Source organism: Tachysurus vachellii, chromosome 7, assembly GCF_030014155.1.
Source record: "Tachysurus vachellii isolate PV-2020 chromosome 7, HZAU_Pvac_v1, whole genome shotgun sequence".
Taxonomy (NCBI): domain Eukaryota; kingdom Metazoa; phylum Chordata; class Actinopteri; order Siluriformes; family Bagridae; genus Tachysurus; species Tachysurus vachellii.
The window spans coordinates 17,245,320-17,264,014 of NC_083466.1; the positions used below are offsets into that span (position 1 = coordinate 17,245,320).

Here is an 18,695-nt window from a genome sequence, read left to right on the forward strand (position 1 = left end):
AAAACAGTGACTAACTGTATTTCACAAGCACCTCCTCTGTTCATCTCATGATACATCAGTGAGGCAGGTTGAAAAATTTTGACCAAATGTGTCACCCATAAAAATGGGGGCATTTAACTTGCTGTGTGCAGCGTGGGCTAGAAAGAAATCAGCCCAAGCTTCATCATTCCTATGTGGAAAAAGCTCAACTACATTCCTCAAGTCTACAAGTTTACCATAAAACATTTAACCACAAACAATATGATGTGGATGCCACCCCATACGTCTACCGTCCCAATGTTTACACCTATTTCAGCACTTTCTCTTAAGACCATAACATACCAAAACGTTGGATGATTGAGTAACAGTTTTTGCTAGTCAATAGGTTAGCAGTTAGAAACAAGCTACAAAAGCCTTTCGGATGGAGTGTAGCATTGAGTACAGATAGAATTGTTTCTCTTTATTGCAATGTGGTGGAATTTTACTTGCATGGACTGGTAATAGTGTAGAAAACACATGTTACAGCTGATTCTAACCTAAGACCCTCCTCTAAATAAGTGCGACTGCAAGTACAAAATTGACGAAGCATTTTTATTTTAATATAGCACAGGAATAAAGTTTATATAATGCTGAAAGTGCTTTACAAAATATATAAACAAATAAATAATGAAAGCACAATCCAGCTTTAAGTGTTTATAAGCATGTTAATATCACTAGCTGAATACGAGCAGAGTCAAGAGGCCTACAAACTCACCCACTGAAATAGCTGACATAGTTTCTGCATTACTCTGTGTGTATGCATGTTTGTATGCGTGTATATGTCTATGTGAGTGAGTGTGTTTAAGAAGTGAACACAAACACACAACTATTGTGGTCTCTTGGCTTAACCCAGGCCTCATGCTGCTCCAGGTCTTTTATTTAATAGATTACTTAAAGGGCTGCTTTAATAGTAAACTTACAGTCCTCTGAGGGACTTTTCATGCTCGTGGGCCCAACACACACACACACACACACACACACACATACACAGACACACGCTTTCTCAAGTTCTCACGTAAATCCCTGTGTCATGGTGTCAGTGTGTATTTCCAGAAAAACAAACATGCATTTACATTTACAGCATTTGTCAGATGCACAAGTCTCTATCATTGAATGCATGAACTCTGGTTCAATGGGCTACAGATTTAAGATACCATGAGTCAAGTCAAGTCAAGTCAAGTCAAGAAGCTTTTATTGTCATTTCAACCATATATAGCTGTTGCAGTACATAGTGAAATGAGACAATGTTTCTCCAGGATTGTGGTGCTACATGAAACAAAGACAGGGCTAAGGACTTAGTAAGTTAGTCCTAGCCTCATAAAGTGCAACTGTGCAACCTGATGAAGACGGTGCAGGACAAGACAAACAAGAGAGACAAAACAGTGCAGGACAAAAGACACTGCAGACAAAAAGTTACAAGACAATACAAAAAATACAATACACAAAAGACAATAAACAGAATCAGCACCGACCAGTGTGAATACTAAATGTTCAAACAATATTTCTTGCAGTAATAATGAACACAGTTTCTTAGCAGCAGGTCCTTGAGATAATTGTACAGTATGTGCAAAACGACTGAAATGTTGGACAGTTTGTGCAAAAGAGCAAAAAAGTTTGATGTGTCAGTGTGTGTGTTTGGTGTGGGTCTGTGCAGTCCATACAGATGATGTGCGTGTGTACGCTGTGCTCAGTTCAGTTCAGTTATTGAGAATGATGGCTTGTGGGAAGAAACTGTTACACAGTCTGGTCGTGAGGACCCGAATGCATGAGCCTAAATCACTGTTCAAAGTTTTGTGCACTGTGTTTTGGTGTGAAGCTAACACGATTAACACGAACATTCCCCACAACACTAACACCACCTCCACCAGCCTCGACTAGGGTCCATGCATTCAGGCTGTTGGCACCAGATTCTCTCCCTACTATCTGTGTGCCTCAGCAGAAATCTAGGATCTTCAGACCAGACTATCTTTAACTGTCCAGAGTTAGAGACTTCCACCACAGCCTCAGCTTTCTGTTCTTGAGTGACAGAAATGGAGCCTGACAGTCTTCCTCTTCGATGTGTTGTGAATTCTGATATGTATTTTTTTTCTGCTCACCACAAGTATAGAGTGTTTATCTGAGGTATTGTAGCCTGGGGCAGTGGTGACTGAAGCCTTTTAAAGTAAAGTAAAGTTAACCCTTTCTGCTCCAGAGGTGATGTACCATGGCTGACCCTATGCTCTGACACCAACCTCCAAAGTTGGGATATGTGAAGAAAGTATTTCACTGTGCTGTAATGTATATGTGACAGAATAAAGGCTTCTTCTGCTTCTTTTTTCTGTCAGTTTGAACCAGTCTGGCCATTCTCTCGTGTCGTCTCTCATCAAAACGTTTCCGTCTGCAGAATCACAGCTGGATGGTTCTTCTTTATTGCACCATTCTGAGAAAGCTCCAGAGACTGCTGTGTGTGTGAAAATCCCAGGAGATCGGCAGTTATAGGGATATTCAGACCAGCCAGTCTGACACCAGCAATCATATCACAGTCATAATCATTGAGATCTTATTTTTCCTCTATTCTGATGGCTGATGTGAGAAATACCTGAAGCTGCCAGACTTATCTGCATTATTGTTTTGCATTGCACTACTGCCACACGATTGGTCAATTAGATAATTGTATGAATGAGCAAAGTAAAGCTTTCCCTAATAATGTGCTCAGTGAGTGTCACAGTTTATGTACTTTGATGCAGGTATCATAATATCTTTTTCTAGTCTCCTTGTGGTCCCGTGGCTGGATCCTGTACTCTTGTTGTCGCAGCCCGGCTTAAATTCCCAAGGCATGGAGCTAACCCAGCCACTGAAGAGCTAACTCTCAGTGCCAATCCCAAACCTGGATAAAATGGGAGGGTTGCGTCAGGAAGGGCATCCGGCGTAAAAACCTGCACCAAATCTAATATGCGGACCAGATGATCCACTGTGGCAACACCAAACGGAGCAGCCAAAAGAATATCATCATCATCATCATCATATCATAATAACCCTTTTAATAGTAATTATCTAGACTCTTAAAAATAGATGATTTGATGTTAAACTTTTGGATGTTGAGCTTTGAGTCATTTATGGAATCAAAGCTTTTACCATTTTCGGGTGTTGTTCTCTTATTGTGGGCATTTCAAGAGATGAAAGTTTTATTTTGTGTGTTTGTGTGTGTGTGTGTGTGTGTGTGTGTGTGTGTGTGTGTAAAACACTGATAGGGAGAAGGATCATTAAGGCTTATTAGCTGAAGGCCAGTGCCTGTAGGGGGTGAGGAGATACTGGAATTGATCAATACACTGAAGTGTCTTTTTCAGTCCCTAATGAGTATGTACTATAAGGGTAAAGGTTAAGCTCAGTTCACCCACTAGCACTGCTACAGATTCGGGGAGGATATAAAACGCATGAGCAAAGTTATGAGAGGATCAAAAAGAAAGGCAAACAGTGTTTAACCATAACACCCTCCTTCTCAACATTCTCCTTCGTCTTACACCCCCCCCCCCCCTTTCACTCTGCACTCTTTCATATTGTAATGGATCCACCTGAAGGTGTTCGATGCCGATGGGTCCTGCGCTGAGATGCTTTGTTTATCAAACACTGCTTTGAATGGAGGTCATTCAGGACCCACAATACAACCGTAATATATTTGTGTTTATGCAAATGCCAGACAAGCTGAATACATTTTGTGTGGTGCGGTGTGTGTGTGTGTGTGTAGCGTTTTGGGTTGACAAGCAGAATGGGGGAAAAATATTCCTGCATATCTTGGCAATCAGTGAATGTTTTTTTTTCCCCAAGAAGCCATAAATGTAATCATTGCTGAGTAGTTGATTGTCTCGTTTGACAACACCCTCAATTTGCTCTGTGTTTGTGGTGTTTTGTTTATTTATTGTTCATCATTTAGACAGACAGCAAGGGGACAGATGTGTAATGGAAAAAAAAAAGAAATGGAATGTACAAGCGGAACCGGGATAAATAAAATGCCATCCGATTGGCCTTTTATTTATTATATACTAAAGAAAAACATGGAAGGATGTAAAAACTAAATAAAATACAGGCCTCTAAGAATATTGTACTTCTCTTTGGAGAATGAGGTAACTTTGATTCAAACCAGGAAGATTTTCTCCTTAAACTTGCATCTGATTTCATGAAAAACATTTCAAATCTTGGATGTTCCACCACTTTCTCTGTATTATTTGATTATCTCTCTGTAGCTCTCCCTCTTTCTCGAACAGTGCACATTAAGATGAAAGTATGAGGTTACTCCGTGGATCTTGTGGCTTTGGTGCTGGCGCTTCACCTTTCAGCCATTAGACTCGACTCTAAATCCAACGGTCCCTAAGGGGCCTTAAGTTTTCTCTCTTTCTCTGAAAGCCATCCACTGATCCCAGGCATATCTCCTTCCTCTTGCTGTTTTTCATCTGTTCATCAGCGCTCGGCCTCTAGCACTCAGCTGGAAGGGAACCTTCTTCCGGAGCCGTGGTGAATCCTCAGTTGTCTGCAGAAGACAGCGTACAAGTCCCTAATGACAAGAGATGTGGGGTCTGTGGCAGGAGGTCCACAGGAAATGTCTTTGTCTGACTGTCATTCAGTGAGAAGGAGTGCAGAGCACAGTTCATTAATTCAGCAGTCACATGGTGCACATGGTGTGCACATGGCATGTCTCAGCAGGGCAGGAAATAGCCTCTAATGTCCTTACAAATGGCTCAAGCAAATAGTGTCAGCATAAAATAGTCTTCTCTGAAACAGGCATGGCTTAAGAGTCCTTTAGTCCCTATGGAGGAGGCGTGGCTTTAGGGTCCTGTAGTCCCTATGGAGGAGGCGTGGCTTTAGGGTCATGTAGTCCCTCTGGAGGAGGCGTGGCTTTAGTGTCCTTTAGTTCCTCTGGAGGAAGCGTGGCTTCAGTGTCAGTCCCTCTGGAGGAGGCGTGGCTTCAGTGTCCTTTAGTCCCTCTGGAGGAGGCGTGGCTTCAGTGTCCTTTAGTCCCTCTGGAGGAGGCATGGCTTTAGTGTCCTGTAGTTCCTCTGGAGGAGGCGTGGCTTCAGTGTCAGTCCCTCTGGAGGAGGCGTGGCTTTAGTTCCTCTGGAGAAGGCGTGGCTTCAGTGTCATTCAATCTGGAGGAGGCGTGGCTTCAGTGTCAGTCCCTCTGGAGGAGGCATGGCTTCAGTGTCAGTCCCTCTGGAGGAGGCGTGGCTTCAGTGTCAGTCCCTCTGGAGGAGGCATGGCTTCAGTGTCAGTCCCTCTGGAGGAGGCATGGCTTCAGTGTCAGTCCCTCTGGAGGAGGTGTAGCTTTAGTGTCCTTTAGTCCCTCTGGAGGAGACGTGGTCTCAGTCAATCTCAGTTCTTATGAAGGAGGCATTGCTAGCAATACTTTCCTATGATTAAAATCCTAACTTTGCATACTGTATTGCACATCCACATTGCCTCAAAACATCCTTTAAATCTAGTCATACTGAATAATTGGCTGCTTTAAATTCAACCGCTTATAGTAGTCCATTCAGCGTCCAACTTGGCAGCTGTCCCAGGCCGTTATTTGCAGGCTTCTATCCACTGGAAGGGGGAGAGAATAGTATACCAGAAATGTTCTACTAGATGATGTTTCAAACAACGATTTGAGATGGCTGTTAAAATCTGACAGAATGTTGTGAAGAATATGTGGTCTCTGGCTCCCTAAATGAGTTTTAGGTTACTCCACCTACTGCACGTGTGTTTATTATTATAAATTGGGCAAATTGAACTCCTACATGCTGATGTAACTGTGATATGTTAACATGTTTATCAATTTGCATAATACAACCTTCATGTTAAACATTAAACATTACATTCTGCTCTATTCATATTCCATATTCCATGCAGTGGTGTGACTACTTTTACTGCCTCTGTATAACTGTCTTTGAATTGTTTGCTTCACTTATGAAGATTTGTTATGCCATAAGACAAGATGCCCCACTAATGCAGGGATAACTTTTGCTTGTTCTGCTAGTTAAAATCTTTTTGTGTCATGACCTAGGCCAGGATTTTTAAAAACATCTTAGGAGACCGTGTAAAGTGCTTCTATACATTAGACGCTAGCTTTGTGGTGAACGGACTAATCAATAATAAAAATCTTTGCCAGGATCTTTTTTTTCTTATCTTATTGATTAGTTGTTGCAGCTGTAATGCTCTCATTGCTGGTCAGTGATGCATCATTTCTGCTTAAACATAGAGTTTTTGTCCTGTAGGCTTTTGAGTGAATTAGTACGGCCGACTAGTCACCTTGAACACTTTTATTTTCCAGAGTATGTTCCAGTCTGTCACTAGGTGATTGTGTCTTAATGTTTCACTCTGTGTGTGTGTGTGTGTGTGTGTGTGTGTGTGTGTTTAGGAACCCAACAGCGGCCAGCCCACGCTGGTCACCCTGAAAGTGGATCCTGAAGGATTCTTCCTCTACTGGTCCAGTGGATCAAGCACCGTAAGCACTTTTTTCCTCAGTTGGTAAAACTCACTCACTGTTCATAAAAGTTATGGGAAGACCTCCAGTGTTCAAACAACTAAAATCATTTGATTCATTTGTTAGATTATTAATGAAAAGTTCATTATTAATAAAAAATATATTTTTTTTGTCTGGCACGTTTGTTTTCATAAAACAAAAAAATAAGCGATGAGCCAATCATTTTCTGTGATGTCATTATCATGGTATAAAGCCATAATATTAAGAAAAGCAAGATTTAAATGTAGTATAAACTTGAGAGAGCTCTTGTAAATGGAGCAGAAATGTCCAGAAGCTGGAAAGAACAACAACAAAAAACATCCTGTGGTACCCAGTAAATTAGGGCTTAAAAATGTAATGTTAATCTTAATGGCTTATAAATGTAATGTGAATGTAATTTTCTGTAAAATATAATCTAAAGAAACTTTTGAAGAACAAGTGAACATTTACTCATTTAACTCCTCTAACAAGAAGTTGCCGCTCTAATCACTCTGTTCTTTAATGTTATTCTAGTGATTATTTCCTGTTACAATAATGGCGACAGATTTCATTTGCAGATAAGGAGCGGATTCCGTTGTGCTCCTACTGTAACACATTTCCGTTCTCAAAGAGTGTCAAAGATGTACAGTGAAAACTAAGTACTAGGTGGTTAGCATGTTTGTCTCACAACTCCATGGTTGGGGGTTTGAATCCTGCCTCTGTGTGTGTGTGTTTGTGTGTGTGTGTGTTTGTGTGTGTGTGTGTGTGTTTGTGTGTGTGTGAGGACAGGGTGCTAACACATTGCAGGACATAATCTTGCAGTGTCCTTCACCTTGTGGATGTGGCATGTGGTAGCCTAGTGGTTAAGGTGTTGGGATACCAATCGGAAAGTTGTAAGTTTGATTCCTACGTCCACCAAGCTGCGACTGCTGGGCCCCTGAGCAAGGCCCTTATTAACCCTCAATTGCTCAGTTGTATAAAAAATGAGATAAAAATGTAAGTTGTTCTGGATAAGGGCGTCTGCTAAATGCTGTAAATGTAAATGTTGTGAGTCCACATTATAGTGTCCAGGTTCCCAGTGACAGAAAATGGATGAATGATGACATGGACTAACAGCTGTGACTCAATAACATTTATCCAACACATCAGGTGTGTCAGTCATGTTGTCTGCTAAACAGTAGCAATAGCACATTTATTGTATTCAGGTGTTTTGGATTGGACCATACGCTGATTTCTGGCCCTTTCTTGTAAAGTCACTGTAAAGCACATTAAAAACAGAAAACCGCATTTGACTGTCATTGTTTTTATTAGACTTATTGATCATTTGTGCCTTGTCCACTTCAGCCTGTATTTCCTTTATATTAATTCTGTTTTGTTGAATGTTACTGTCCTCTTCTCCAGTCAGTCTCTTTATCTGCTTCACTTTCCAGTTAACATGCGTCACGTTAGTGTTCACGAATTCTATCAGGTTTCAGCCAGTGCAATTAAATCAGACTCTCGCCTTTACTTTATTTTATTTCTTTTTTCTTGTTTCCTCTTTCTTTTCTTTTCACTGTACAGGCTTGTCAGTGAGGCACGTAAGGCATGCGGTTTATTCAGCTATTGTCTCCTGTGTGTTAGGATTTGATTTCCCGTAATTGGTTGTCATGTGACACGCTGTAAATATGCATGTGAGCAGAAGACAATAACAGAACTGGAAAAGAAAGAGAAAAAAAAACGATCCAAAATACAAATATCTTATACATGTAACTGGTGTTTTCTTTTATAAAATATTTAATTAAAATCTTATATAGGTTTTATGAATGTAAGGATAATGTTATAGATTAAGGATAGACACGATTTCTCTTGTAATAAAGAGAACTTGTGCAAATACTTTCAAACAAAAACTGAAAGTCACTTCTTCAGGAGATGAGCACTGTGTGTGTGTGTGTGTGTGTGTGTGTGTGTGTGTGTGTGTGTGTGTGTGTGTGTGTTGTAGTATTAGGACACTAGGGCAATCTTCGCCTGAGGAGAAGCAGTAACCCTGTTTGGTGGTAGGAATAAATGCCCAGGGGAAGCCAGCCTCGTCTATAGAGGAAAGAGGACATCTCATCTCGTCTCTTCAGTAACTGCATACTTTTAGATTCGACGTCACTATTATTATATTTAATAATACCATTATCGCACATAGCCCTTTTTTTTATTGCTTCTCCTTCTAAGTAGCGTAAAGTTGTTAAAAGTCAGTCACACTTCGACGAATCCACGTTTGTCCTTCTCTAACCTTTAATTTTCTTATCTTTTACTTTTCTTTGGTCTATCAAGCACCAGCCGCGTTTTCTTCTTTGCGTCTGAAAACGCTATAAGGTTTGGTGGTGGTGATGGTGTGTGTGAGTAAGTAGAACACTGTAGAATAGTTTTTGTTGATAAAAGGAAAGCACACCCTGTTGAAAACCTCCTCCCATGTATTATTCTCATGTTATATTGGGACTCTTCCTCAGTGTTTATTAATACAGGCTAGTAGAGCACACACTGTGCTGTTTGGATGTGTTTTGCTGCCATGTTTTGAATCTACTTGGAGGGAAACGCGTCTCTCCTGATGGAATTGGTCTCTTCCAGGATAATAATACCATCTGTTTACAGGGCATGAAGGCTTAATGAATCTTGTGATGAGTATGAATATGAAAGCATGTGATATGACCTGCACAGTCACCACGTCTTAGAAATTTTGGAGTGACATGGAAGGCTACGTTTACACGTACAGCGACTCTCAGTGAACAGACATCGTTCATTGTTTATTGACAGCACCGTCCGCTGACCTGAGAGATAGCAGCGGTTGTCGACTAGATGTGGCTGTGTCCAGCGACTGAACAAAAATGAGGAAAACAAAAGCAGCGACCAATGAGCGTGAAGACAGTAGAGAGCTTGTGATCCTTTGTAAAGGATCATTATGTGTTATCATACAAAGTCCTCACCGGACTTTATTTTTTACTTTCTCTCGAGGATAGCTGACACTGGTGACCCCAGAAAATCTAAATAATTCTCTCATGACAGAAAACTGCACCATCAACAATTACAAGCATTTTAATTTGTATATATGGACAAGTGGAAAATACAATATATGGCCAAAAGTATGTGGACCCCAGACTATCACAACCATATGTGCCATCTAGAAACTCTCCCTGGTCGTGGTGCTAACCTCTGATGGGTTTAGCCACTTTGCTCCCACTGTAGAACATCAGATTCCAGACTCTTCTGAGACTCTTCTTTCAGCTACAAGAGCATTAAGCATGGGGTCAGGCACTGATGTTAAGTGAGGAGGTCTGAGGTGCAGTCAGCACCAGTGGTGTTCAGTCAGGGTGAAATCAGGGCTCTGTACAGGCCTCTTGAGTATTTGAGAACTTGCGTTATTCTACAACTTATGGAGTTCACCCTGTTTGAGCCTTTTTCGATCCCAACTACCGTCCGAACTGCTGTTCTAGATAATTAATTAACCTTCTGACAACAGTGCTGTGGTATAATATCAGTTAATGAATTAATACTTTTTAAGTACTTTTTAATAATACTTTATATCAGGATAATAGAATAGCCAATAGAATTATATTGTGCTGTCTCATTTTTATTTCCATTTTGAATGATTTGCTCTCGCTGCTTGAGGTCTTCAATGGGAAGATCAAGAAGAACGCAGTGGTCAGTGGTACTTTTGGAAGCAAGTAGACAGAAAGCTAGGGTGCCAAAACATTTGGGGATAAGTGGAGACGAGCATGTGATGTCATCCGAATACTCTTGAGGAAGTTCTCCTCATTGTGCTGAGTGTTTTGATATGTCACAAGTCCATGTTGTGCTAATTTTTAATTTTCACGTGACATCATGTGACGTCACGTGACATCATCAGAATACCCGTGAGGAAGTTCCCCTCATGGTTCTGAGTGTTTTGAATTGTCACATGTCCATGTTGTAAAAAGTTTTTTTGATTTTGCATATTTTGGGGCAGGGCTGTGGCACAACCGGAGGCCAGTCGGTACACCAATTTAAAAGTTTGTTCAGAGTGTCACCCTAAAGGAGCTGGCCAAGTTTGGTGTAGATAGTTCGAAAGCTTGCCAAGTTATAAACCTCCAAAGTTTATAATGGGAGTCTATGGGGAAAAAAGGCCAATTTGAGACCCAGTACCGGAAGTACCGGTACTCGGATCGCTTAGAAAAGTAAGAGCAACAAACTGCAGACCAGGATCTATAACATATCCGAATTTGGTGCATGTGGCTCGAAAGCCCTAGGAGGAATTACTCTTGATCAATTTTTGTCTAAGCTTAAATAGGAAAACAGAATGCTGGCTTCTACAAAGCCAACATAATAATCCAGCTAAAAATGACCAGGTGATTGTATCATAGTGTACAATCTCAGGTACATTCTCACAAACAACTTCTTGAGTTATATGTTACAAATAAGGTGATATAACAAGTTTAAAGTCTAAAGGAAGAACAACTGGGTCCTAGCATGCAGAAGAGACGTTCTAGTGTAGTCTAGCAAACGCTTTCTCACACGAAAAAAAAAAATCAGTACAGTAAGAAACACAACAGCTCAGAAGCATGAACTTTGAAACATGAAATTTTGTCTCATACACAGTTCGTCATGAAGTGAAACGCTTTTTACGAGGCACCGTGCACTTCATACAGAGTCCAGAAGTTTGAGTAACGCACTTCATACAGAGTCCAGAAGTTTAAGAGTAACGCACTTCATACAGAGTCCAGAAGTTTAAGAGTAACGCACTTCATACAGTCCAGAAGTTTAAGAGTAACGCACTTCATACAGAGTCCAGAAGTTTAAGAGTAACGCACTTCATACAGTCCAGAAGTTTAAGAGTAACGCACTTCATACAGAGTCCAGAAGTTTAAGAGTAACGCACTTCATACAGAGTCCAGAAGTTTAAGAGTAACGCACTTCATACAGTCCAGAAGTTTAAGAGTAACGCACTTCATACAGTCCAGACGTTTAAGAGTAACGCACTTCATACAGAGTCCAGAAGTTTGAGTAACGCACTTCATACAGAGTCCAGAAGTTTGAGTAACGCACTTCATACAGAGTCCAGAAGTTTAAGAGTAACGCACTTCATACAGAGTCCAGAAGTTTAAGAGTAACGCACTTCATACAGAGTCCAGAAGTTTAAGAGTAACGCACTTCATACAGTCCAGAAGTTTAAGAGTAACGCACTTCATACAGTCCAGAAGTTTAAGAGTAACGCACTTCATACAGAGTCCAGAAGTTTAAGAGTAACGCACTTCATACAGAGTCCAGAAGTTTAAGAGTAACGCACTTCATACAGTCCAGAAGTTTAAGAGTAACGCACTTCATACAGAGTCCAGAAGTTTAAGAGTAACGCACTTCATACAGAGTCCAGAAGTTTGAGTAACGCACTTCATACAGAGTCCAGAAGTTTAAGAGTAACGCACTTCATACAGTCCAGAAGTTTAAGAGTAACGCACTTCATACAGTCCAGAAGTTTAAGAGTAACGCACTTCATACAGAGTCCAGAAGTTTAAGAGTAACGCACTTCATACAGAGTCCAGAAGTTTAAGAGTAACGCACTTCATACAGTCCAGAAGTTTAAGAGTAACGCACTTCATACAGTCCAGAGGTTTAAGAGTAACGCACTTCATACAGAGTCCAGAGGTTTAAGAGTAACGCACTTCATACAGAGTCCAGAAGTTTGAGAGTAACGCACTTCATACAGAGTCCAGAAGTTTAAGAGTAACGCACTTCATACAGAGTCCAGAAGTTTAAGAGTAACGCACTTCATACAGAGTCCAGAAGTTTAAGAGTAACGCACTTCATACAGAGTCCAGAAGTTTAAGAGTAACGCACTTCATACAGAGTCCAGAAGTTTAAGAGTAACGCACTTCATACAGAGTCCAGAAGTTTAAGAGTAACGCACTTCATACAGAGTCCAGAAGTTTGAGAGTAACGCACTTCATACAGAGTCCAGAAGTTTGAGAGTAACGCACTTCATACAGAGTCCAGAAGTTTAAGAGTAACGCACTTCATACAGAGTCCAGAAGTTTAAGAGTAACGCACTTCATACAGAGTCCAGAAGTTTAAGAGTAACGCACTTCATACAGAGTCCAGAAGTTTAAGAGTAACGCACTTCATACAGAGTCCAGAGGTTTGAGAGTAACGCACTTCATACAGAGTCCAGAAGTTTGAGAGTAACGCACTTCATACAGAGTCCAGAAGTTTGAGAGTAACGCACTTCATACAGAGTCCAGAAGTTTGAGAGTAACGCACTTCATACAGAGTCCAGAAGTTTAAGAGTAACGCACTTCATACAGAGTCCAGAGGTTTAAGAGTAACGCACTTCATACAGAGTCCAGAAGTTTAAGAGTAACGCACTTCATACAGAGTCCAGAGGTTTAAGAGTAACGCACTTCATACAGAGTCCAGAAGTTTAAGAGTAACGCACTTCATACAGTCCAGAAGTTTAAGAGTAACGCACTTCATACAGAGTCCAGAAGTTTAAGAGTAACGCACTTCATACAGAGTCCAGAAGTTTAAGAGTAACGCACTTCATACAGTCCAGAAGTTTAAGAGTAACGCACTTCATACAGTCCAGAAGTTTAAGAGTAACGCACTTCATACAGTCCAGAAGTTTAAGAGTAACGCACTTCATACAGAGTCCAGAGGTTTAAGAGTAACGCACTTCATACAGAGTCCAGAGGTTTAAGAGTAACGCACTTCATACAGAGTCCAGAAGTGTAAGAGTAACGCACTTCATACAGAGTCCAGAAGTTTAAGAGTAACGCACTTCATACAGAGTCCAGAAGTGTAAGAGTAACGCACTTCATACAGAGTCCAGAAGTGTAAGAGTAACGCACTTCATACAGAGTCCAGAAGTTTAAGAGTAACGCACTTCATACAGAGTCCAGAAGTTTAAGAGTAACGCACTTCATACAGAGTCCAGAAGTTTAAGAGTAACGCACTTCATACAGTCCAGAAGTTTAAGAGTAACGCACTTCATACAGAGTCCAGAAGTTTAAGAGTAACGCACTTCATACAGAGTCCAGAAGTTTAAGAGTAACGCACTTCATACAGTCCAGAAGTTTAAGAGTAACGCACTTCATACAGAGTCCAGAAGTTTAAGAGTAACGCACCGCACAAGAACAAAGAAGAGAAACGCTATACACTTCCACAGTGCTGGAGTTTGCTCTTGTCAGAAATAAAGTGCAGATACAACATGTGATCACCTGCTGGCTGTTGAACAAAAAGAAACATGGGTGGCCTTGTACATCAGAAGAGTCTGAATAAAACATACCTACCATTAAAGGCAAGAGTCACGTGTAAGGGTCTGTCAGAATTTAAAACCAGACAGTGTTCTTCACCAATGTATACACTGTAATAAAAACTCTATAAAGCCTTTTTCTTTTATTACTTTTATTACCGAAGGATGAATCTTATCTCCTGCTTTATTTTCTTTCTGTATACTGCATCAGTTGAAAGCGATGCGTTCACGTCAAACACTTCTTGCCCTTGTCTGATATTTTAAAATAACCACATAGCTCTGTTTAGGTATATAATTTTAATTTAATATAAAAAAATGTTTTTTCCCCTCCACTTTCTACCCAGTTTGGTCTGAAAACCCATGAAGGCAGACAAACAAATCTTTTCAACGTAAATAACACACTCTGTGGGCAACGAGCTGTCTGTCCTCTTCTCACAGACCTGAGCTTATTAAAGCCTATGATAGGCTGGTGTCACTGAGTAATAGAAGAGAGAGTGTGCTAAAAGATCACGCTGTTGTGGCATCATCAGGATTTGAACTCTCGGGTCAAAAGGTCTAACAGAACGTGTTTCTGTTGAACCACTCAGAGCCCAGGCTGAAATGAGTGTTCTCTCTTCAGCAGTGGCAAATACTAGATGTTAACCTGATCAGGGAGAAATATGGATTTTGCGACTTATTTGGAGTTGAATCTGTGCTTAAAATGGCATGTCATTGCGTCGCAGGGAAATTTATGTATTTTAGTTACATACACAAGGTGAGCTTCAGGTGAGCTTCAGGCGATTCTGTTCTTCGTTAGATGTGTTTGCTCACATCACATCACATACGGATGTGGTCATAATGTGTTTAAAGTAGATCATATTAATTATCCTGGTAATTATCCTGCACGATATTGTAGGATAGATTATTATACAGCAGTTCAGTTGAAAGCTCGATTCTCGTTAGCCAGAAGAAGATGATCCAATTTTCTAGTGTTTATTATTAATGCGCTCATTCTGATATGATATTGTTGCTATAGTAACAGCTAATGTTTGCACTTGTATGAGGAGGAGGCGTCACATAAACAAATAATAAAAATTTAAAAAAAAAACAAACATTGAGATGATAACAACTATTTATACCTCCTGTACATGATTACAGTTTTTTGGACATTCCATATCATTAACATTCACTACGAACCCAAGAATAATATTCTTTAGTAAAATAAAAAAGGTTAGAGCAGAAAAATCGCTGTGGTATCTGAGGGATATATTGCTTCTCCATCTGCTACATCCTGTTGTTGATCATTTTCCTCTAACAGCACGACCCGCTGTGTTGTATTTCTCACCTGCCTTTGTTAATCCGTCTGTTTTTTAAAAAGTCATGTGCAGTGCTTTGTGTGAGAGCCATTTTAAATACAAAGTGGAGGACCTGGAGACATGAGGTGTGAGCTACATTGTTTAATCTTCTTCCGTGCCAAGTCTTTTAACAGGAAGAAAGAAGGCTTACGGTGTGTATCTGCTCTTCTTCCACCTCAACTTAACAAAACGTCTTAAATTAACTCACTCGGAGGGTGTGTGTGTGTGTGTGTGTGTGTGTGTGTGTTGGGGGTGTGTATGTGTTTGTGCGAGTATAAGTGGGTGTGGGGGGTCTTTCTCTCACTTTGAATTTCTGTGTGTGTGTGTGTGTGTGTGTGTGTGTGTCTTTCTCTCATTCTAAATTTGTGTGTGTGTGTGTGTGGAGGTCTTTCTCTCACTTAGAGTGAGAGAAAGACCTCCACACACACACACACACAAATTTATGGTGTATGAAGCCCATTAAAACAAAACAAAATTGCTCCATATAGACAAATACATGATTTAGCTCCAAAAACATTTCCTATCTCCTGTTTACATGTTTCTACTCTAGCCTGTGACCTCGAATTTGCCCGCTGACCAGTTACACTAAAGTCTTCTTTTCTCTGAAATCTGGAAACAGATTGTAATCCTAGTTTCCTTTGAGCTTCTTCAGAGGGATTCTGATGTGTTTTTATTTACTAGACTCCTCCATAATGGATTAGCATTTGTAAGCTCTTTTGGTTAACATGAGGATGTGGCTTTAGGTCTGTAGTTTTAATGGAAGGCTGGTCCGTGGGACCTCGGGGCTAATGGTGGTGTTCTTGCTTTTGTCCTTTCTCCATTAGCCTCACTGGGTTCTGCAGTAAAGGTGAGTTTTGGGAGCTAATCGCACTACGCTAATAGTTAGCAACGCAGGTGGTACATTAGCATGCACTCAGCTGTGGTTATTTTAACCTTCATTTAGAGACACCAAACCTCCCTGTGTTCTCTTTCTACTTCTCTCTGTACATGTATCTGTTTTTATTCAACATCCTTTCCAGCTTCTATCTGCGCTGTGTTTAATGTCCGCGTGTAATGTCATTATTTTACTTTCATTCCTGTCTCCTCAAGTGCCTGATTTCTCTTCTCTGTCTCGTTCCGTGTCACTCATTCACAGCGTTTCTTTTCTTTTCTTTCCATGTGCTCTGTCTCTCCTGTGTCGTGGACAGCTGGTGGTCATCAGCGCAGAACAGAAAGGCAACGATGTTGTCCGTTTGGAATAAACGGAGAGATGATGTCTTTTCCTTGCTCAACATTCTGTATCTGTCCATCTCTCGCTTTATCTGCAAGCGTGGGAAAACTTGCAGGAAATGGTTGGGTAGCTATGCAGCACAACTTGTCCTGTGCCCTCTTAACCCATAACTAACCCCTAAATCCAGCCAGTCTGTTTTCCATAGTGCTTTTTAATTCTGATAAAAGATAAAATGCATCGAGAGAGAGGAGGAGAGTAGATCATTCCAGACAAATAGGAGACACTATATGTCACACTCACTCTTTCTTTCTCTTTCATATTTTTCCACTTTCATCCTCTTTCTATGTTTAGAAGGCTGGCAGGAAGTCTGAGGGTAGAAGTGACACATACGGGATAGGAGCTTTTGCAAACCTGTGGATGATATTTCGACAGGATGTCTTCTTTAATGGGAGTTTCGTGAGAGAGGATATTAAATCATGATCCGAAAGAGACATCGGAAACGTCAGGCGGAGGATCTGAATCAGTCAGAGGGACAGTTTGAACAAGACGATGACTCTGAATTAAAGCAGCCTTGTAAGGAACCAAGAGCGTGTGTGTGTCAGATAGAAACGTGAACGAGCCATGACAGGAAGTAGGATGAAGTGAAAGTGGTGCTGTTCCTAAATCTTGTTTGACTTCATCTATCTTTATTTGAAATGTATTTTTTGGAGAGATGGATATGATGAAAGAGGCTGGAGAATGTTTATTGTAGTCAGTGTGTATTTAATGCTGAGGAAATTGGCACAGGAACAACTAGTTTTATTGAATGTGTTGTATAAGTATAGCACTTTCCCTTATTTTTCTTCTCTTCAGTACAAACAGTTCTTAAAGTGGAAATAATAAGTGTTCCCCCTTTTTTTACAGTGTTGCACTCCCATGTTCACTTCATTAGGAACGCCTGCACATTCATGCAATGATCCAGTCACAGCAGCAACACAATGCTTACAAATCATAACACAAGATCAAGTAGACGTGTGTGTGTGTGTGTGTGTGTGTGTGTGTGTGTGAGTTAAGTATGATTATTTAGTTTGTAGATGAGTGTGTGTGTGTGTGTGTGAGTTAAGTATGATTATTTAGTTTGTAGATGAGTGTGTGTGTGAGTGAGAGAGAGAGAGAGAGAGAGAATTATAGATTTAGTTTGTAGATGAGAGAGGAGCTGATAGGAAGTGTGCAGCTAATCAGGGAAGATGAGGCATAATTACAGGAGAAAAACCAAAAAGAGAGAAATAGAATAAGAATGCTGTGTTTAGACACATTAATTCTCCTCCAGTTCTCATCTTGCTTTCTTTTTAGAATCCTCAACTCATATCTTTCTATCTGTCCTTCTATCTATCGGTCAGCGCAACTGGTACTGATCACCTATTATGGCTCAACTTTCGCACTCTTTCTGCACAAACCATACATGACTGTGCTCCCACTATAGACTGTGTGGATAATCCAGGTAATTTGAGTAAGAAAGCTTAAGATATTCCTCATTCCTTTGCCACAAAAGAGAGGAGAATGTTCCCCTTGTCCAGGCAGCCGAGTGCACACTTCATATAAATGCGGTTTACACGACTCAGCTACTATTACGACTAGTACGACTATTAAGTCAATGTGCTACTTTTAGTCTAATAAATCAGACATATTTGCGTGCGTGTGTGTATGTGCATGTGCGTGTGTGTGTTCATGTTCAAAAAAAGAGGACTTTCAACATCAGGAATGAAAGTCCATTTCTGGGGAAGAGAGAAAAGTGAGAGAAAGACCAGAGAGGAAATGCTCACATTATCAATCCAAAAACACACTTCCTTTATTTGAGCACGTGCTGTTGTTTCACACAGATGAACCTTGCATAATATTACATATTAATTGCTGCTTAATCTCTTTAAAATAAAAGACCTTTCAGGAGAAAAACTGAAACCCATGAATGACCGCCACTTTAACTGAGCTCAACAACAACAACATGAACGACAAGAATCTCGTATTGACTTTTTTTGTTTTGCATAATCTCACTTGACACGTCTCAAAGCACCTTTACATAAGTATAGGATTAAAATGAAGTTACTATTTAGGTCTAACATCTATCCCTAATAAGGAAGAAACCTTGAGAGGAACCAGACTCGGTAGTGAACCCATCCTCATTTGGGTGACACAGGACAGGAAATAATGTAAATGTACAGTACATAATGCCCTTTCTACAACAGTTTATAGTTGAGTGGAATTATGCAACCCTCCTGAGGAACTATCGGGTCAGCGCAATTTCCGAGTTCACCACAGACCCGACACTAATCACTTCCTGCTGAAGTCTTCAGACGCTTGCCGATGAAGACTCCACCACAAAGCCGACCTACAAGCAAGCAGCCCCACCCACAGCAATCCCATGGGTCAGTCCCACTGAGTCTGGCTGTCCATACA

At 40.6% G+C, this 18,695-nt stretch overlaps 1 protein-coding gene across 2 annotated transcripts in view; it reads left to right on the plus strand.

Annotated features, from left to right (window-relative positions):
- Positions 1-18,695, plus strand: part of plcb3 (phospholipase C, beta 3 (phosphatidylinositol-specific)) — a 66,018-nt gene that overhangs the window by 16,116 nt on the left and 31,207 nt on the right. For both annotated transcript variants that reach the window (XM_060874669.1, XM_060874670.1), the window contains exon 2: positions 6,389-6,475. In XM_060874669.1, the coding sequence (XP_060730652.1) occupies positions 6,389-6,475 (87 nt within the window). The remainder of the gene's footprint in view (positions 1-6,388; positions 6,476-18,695) is intronic.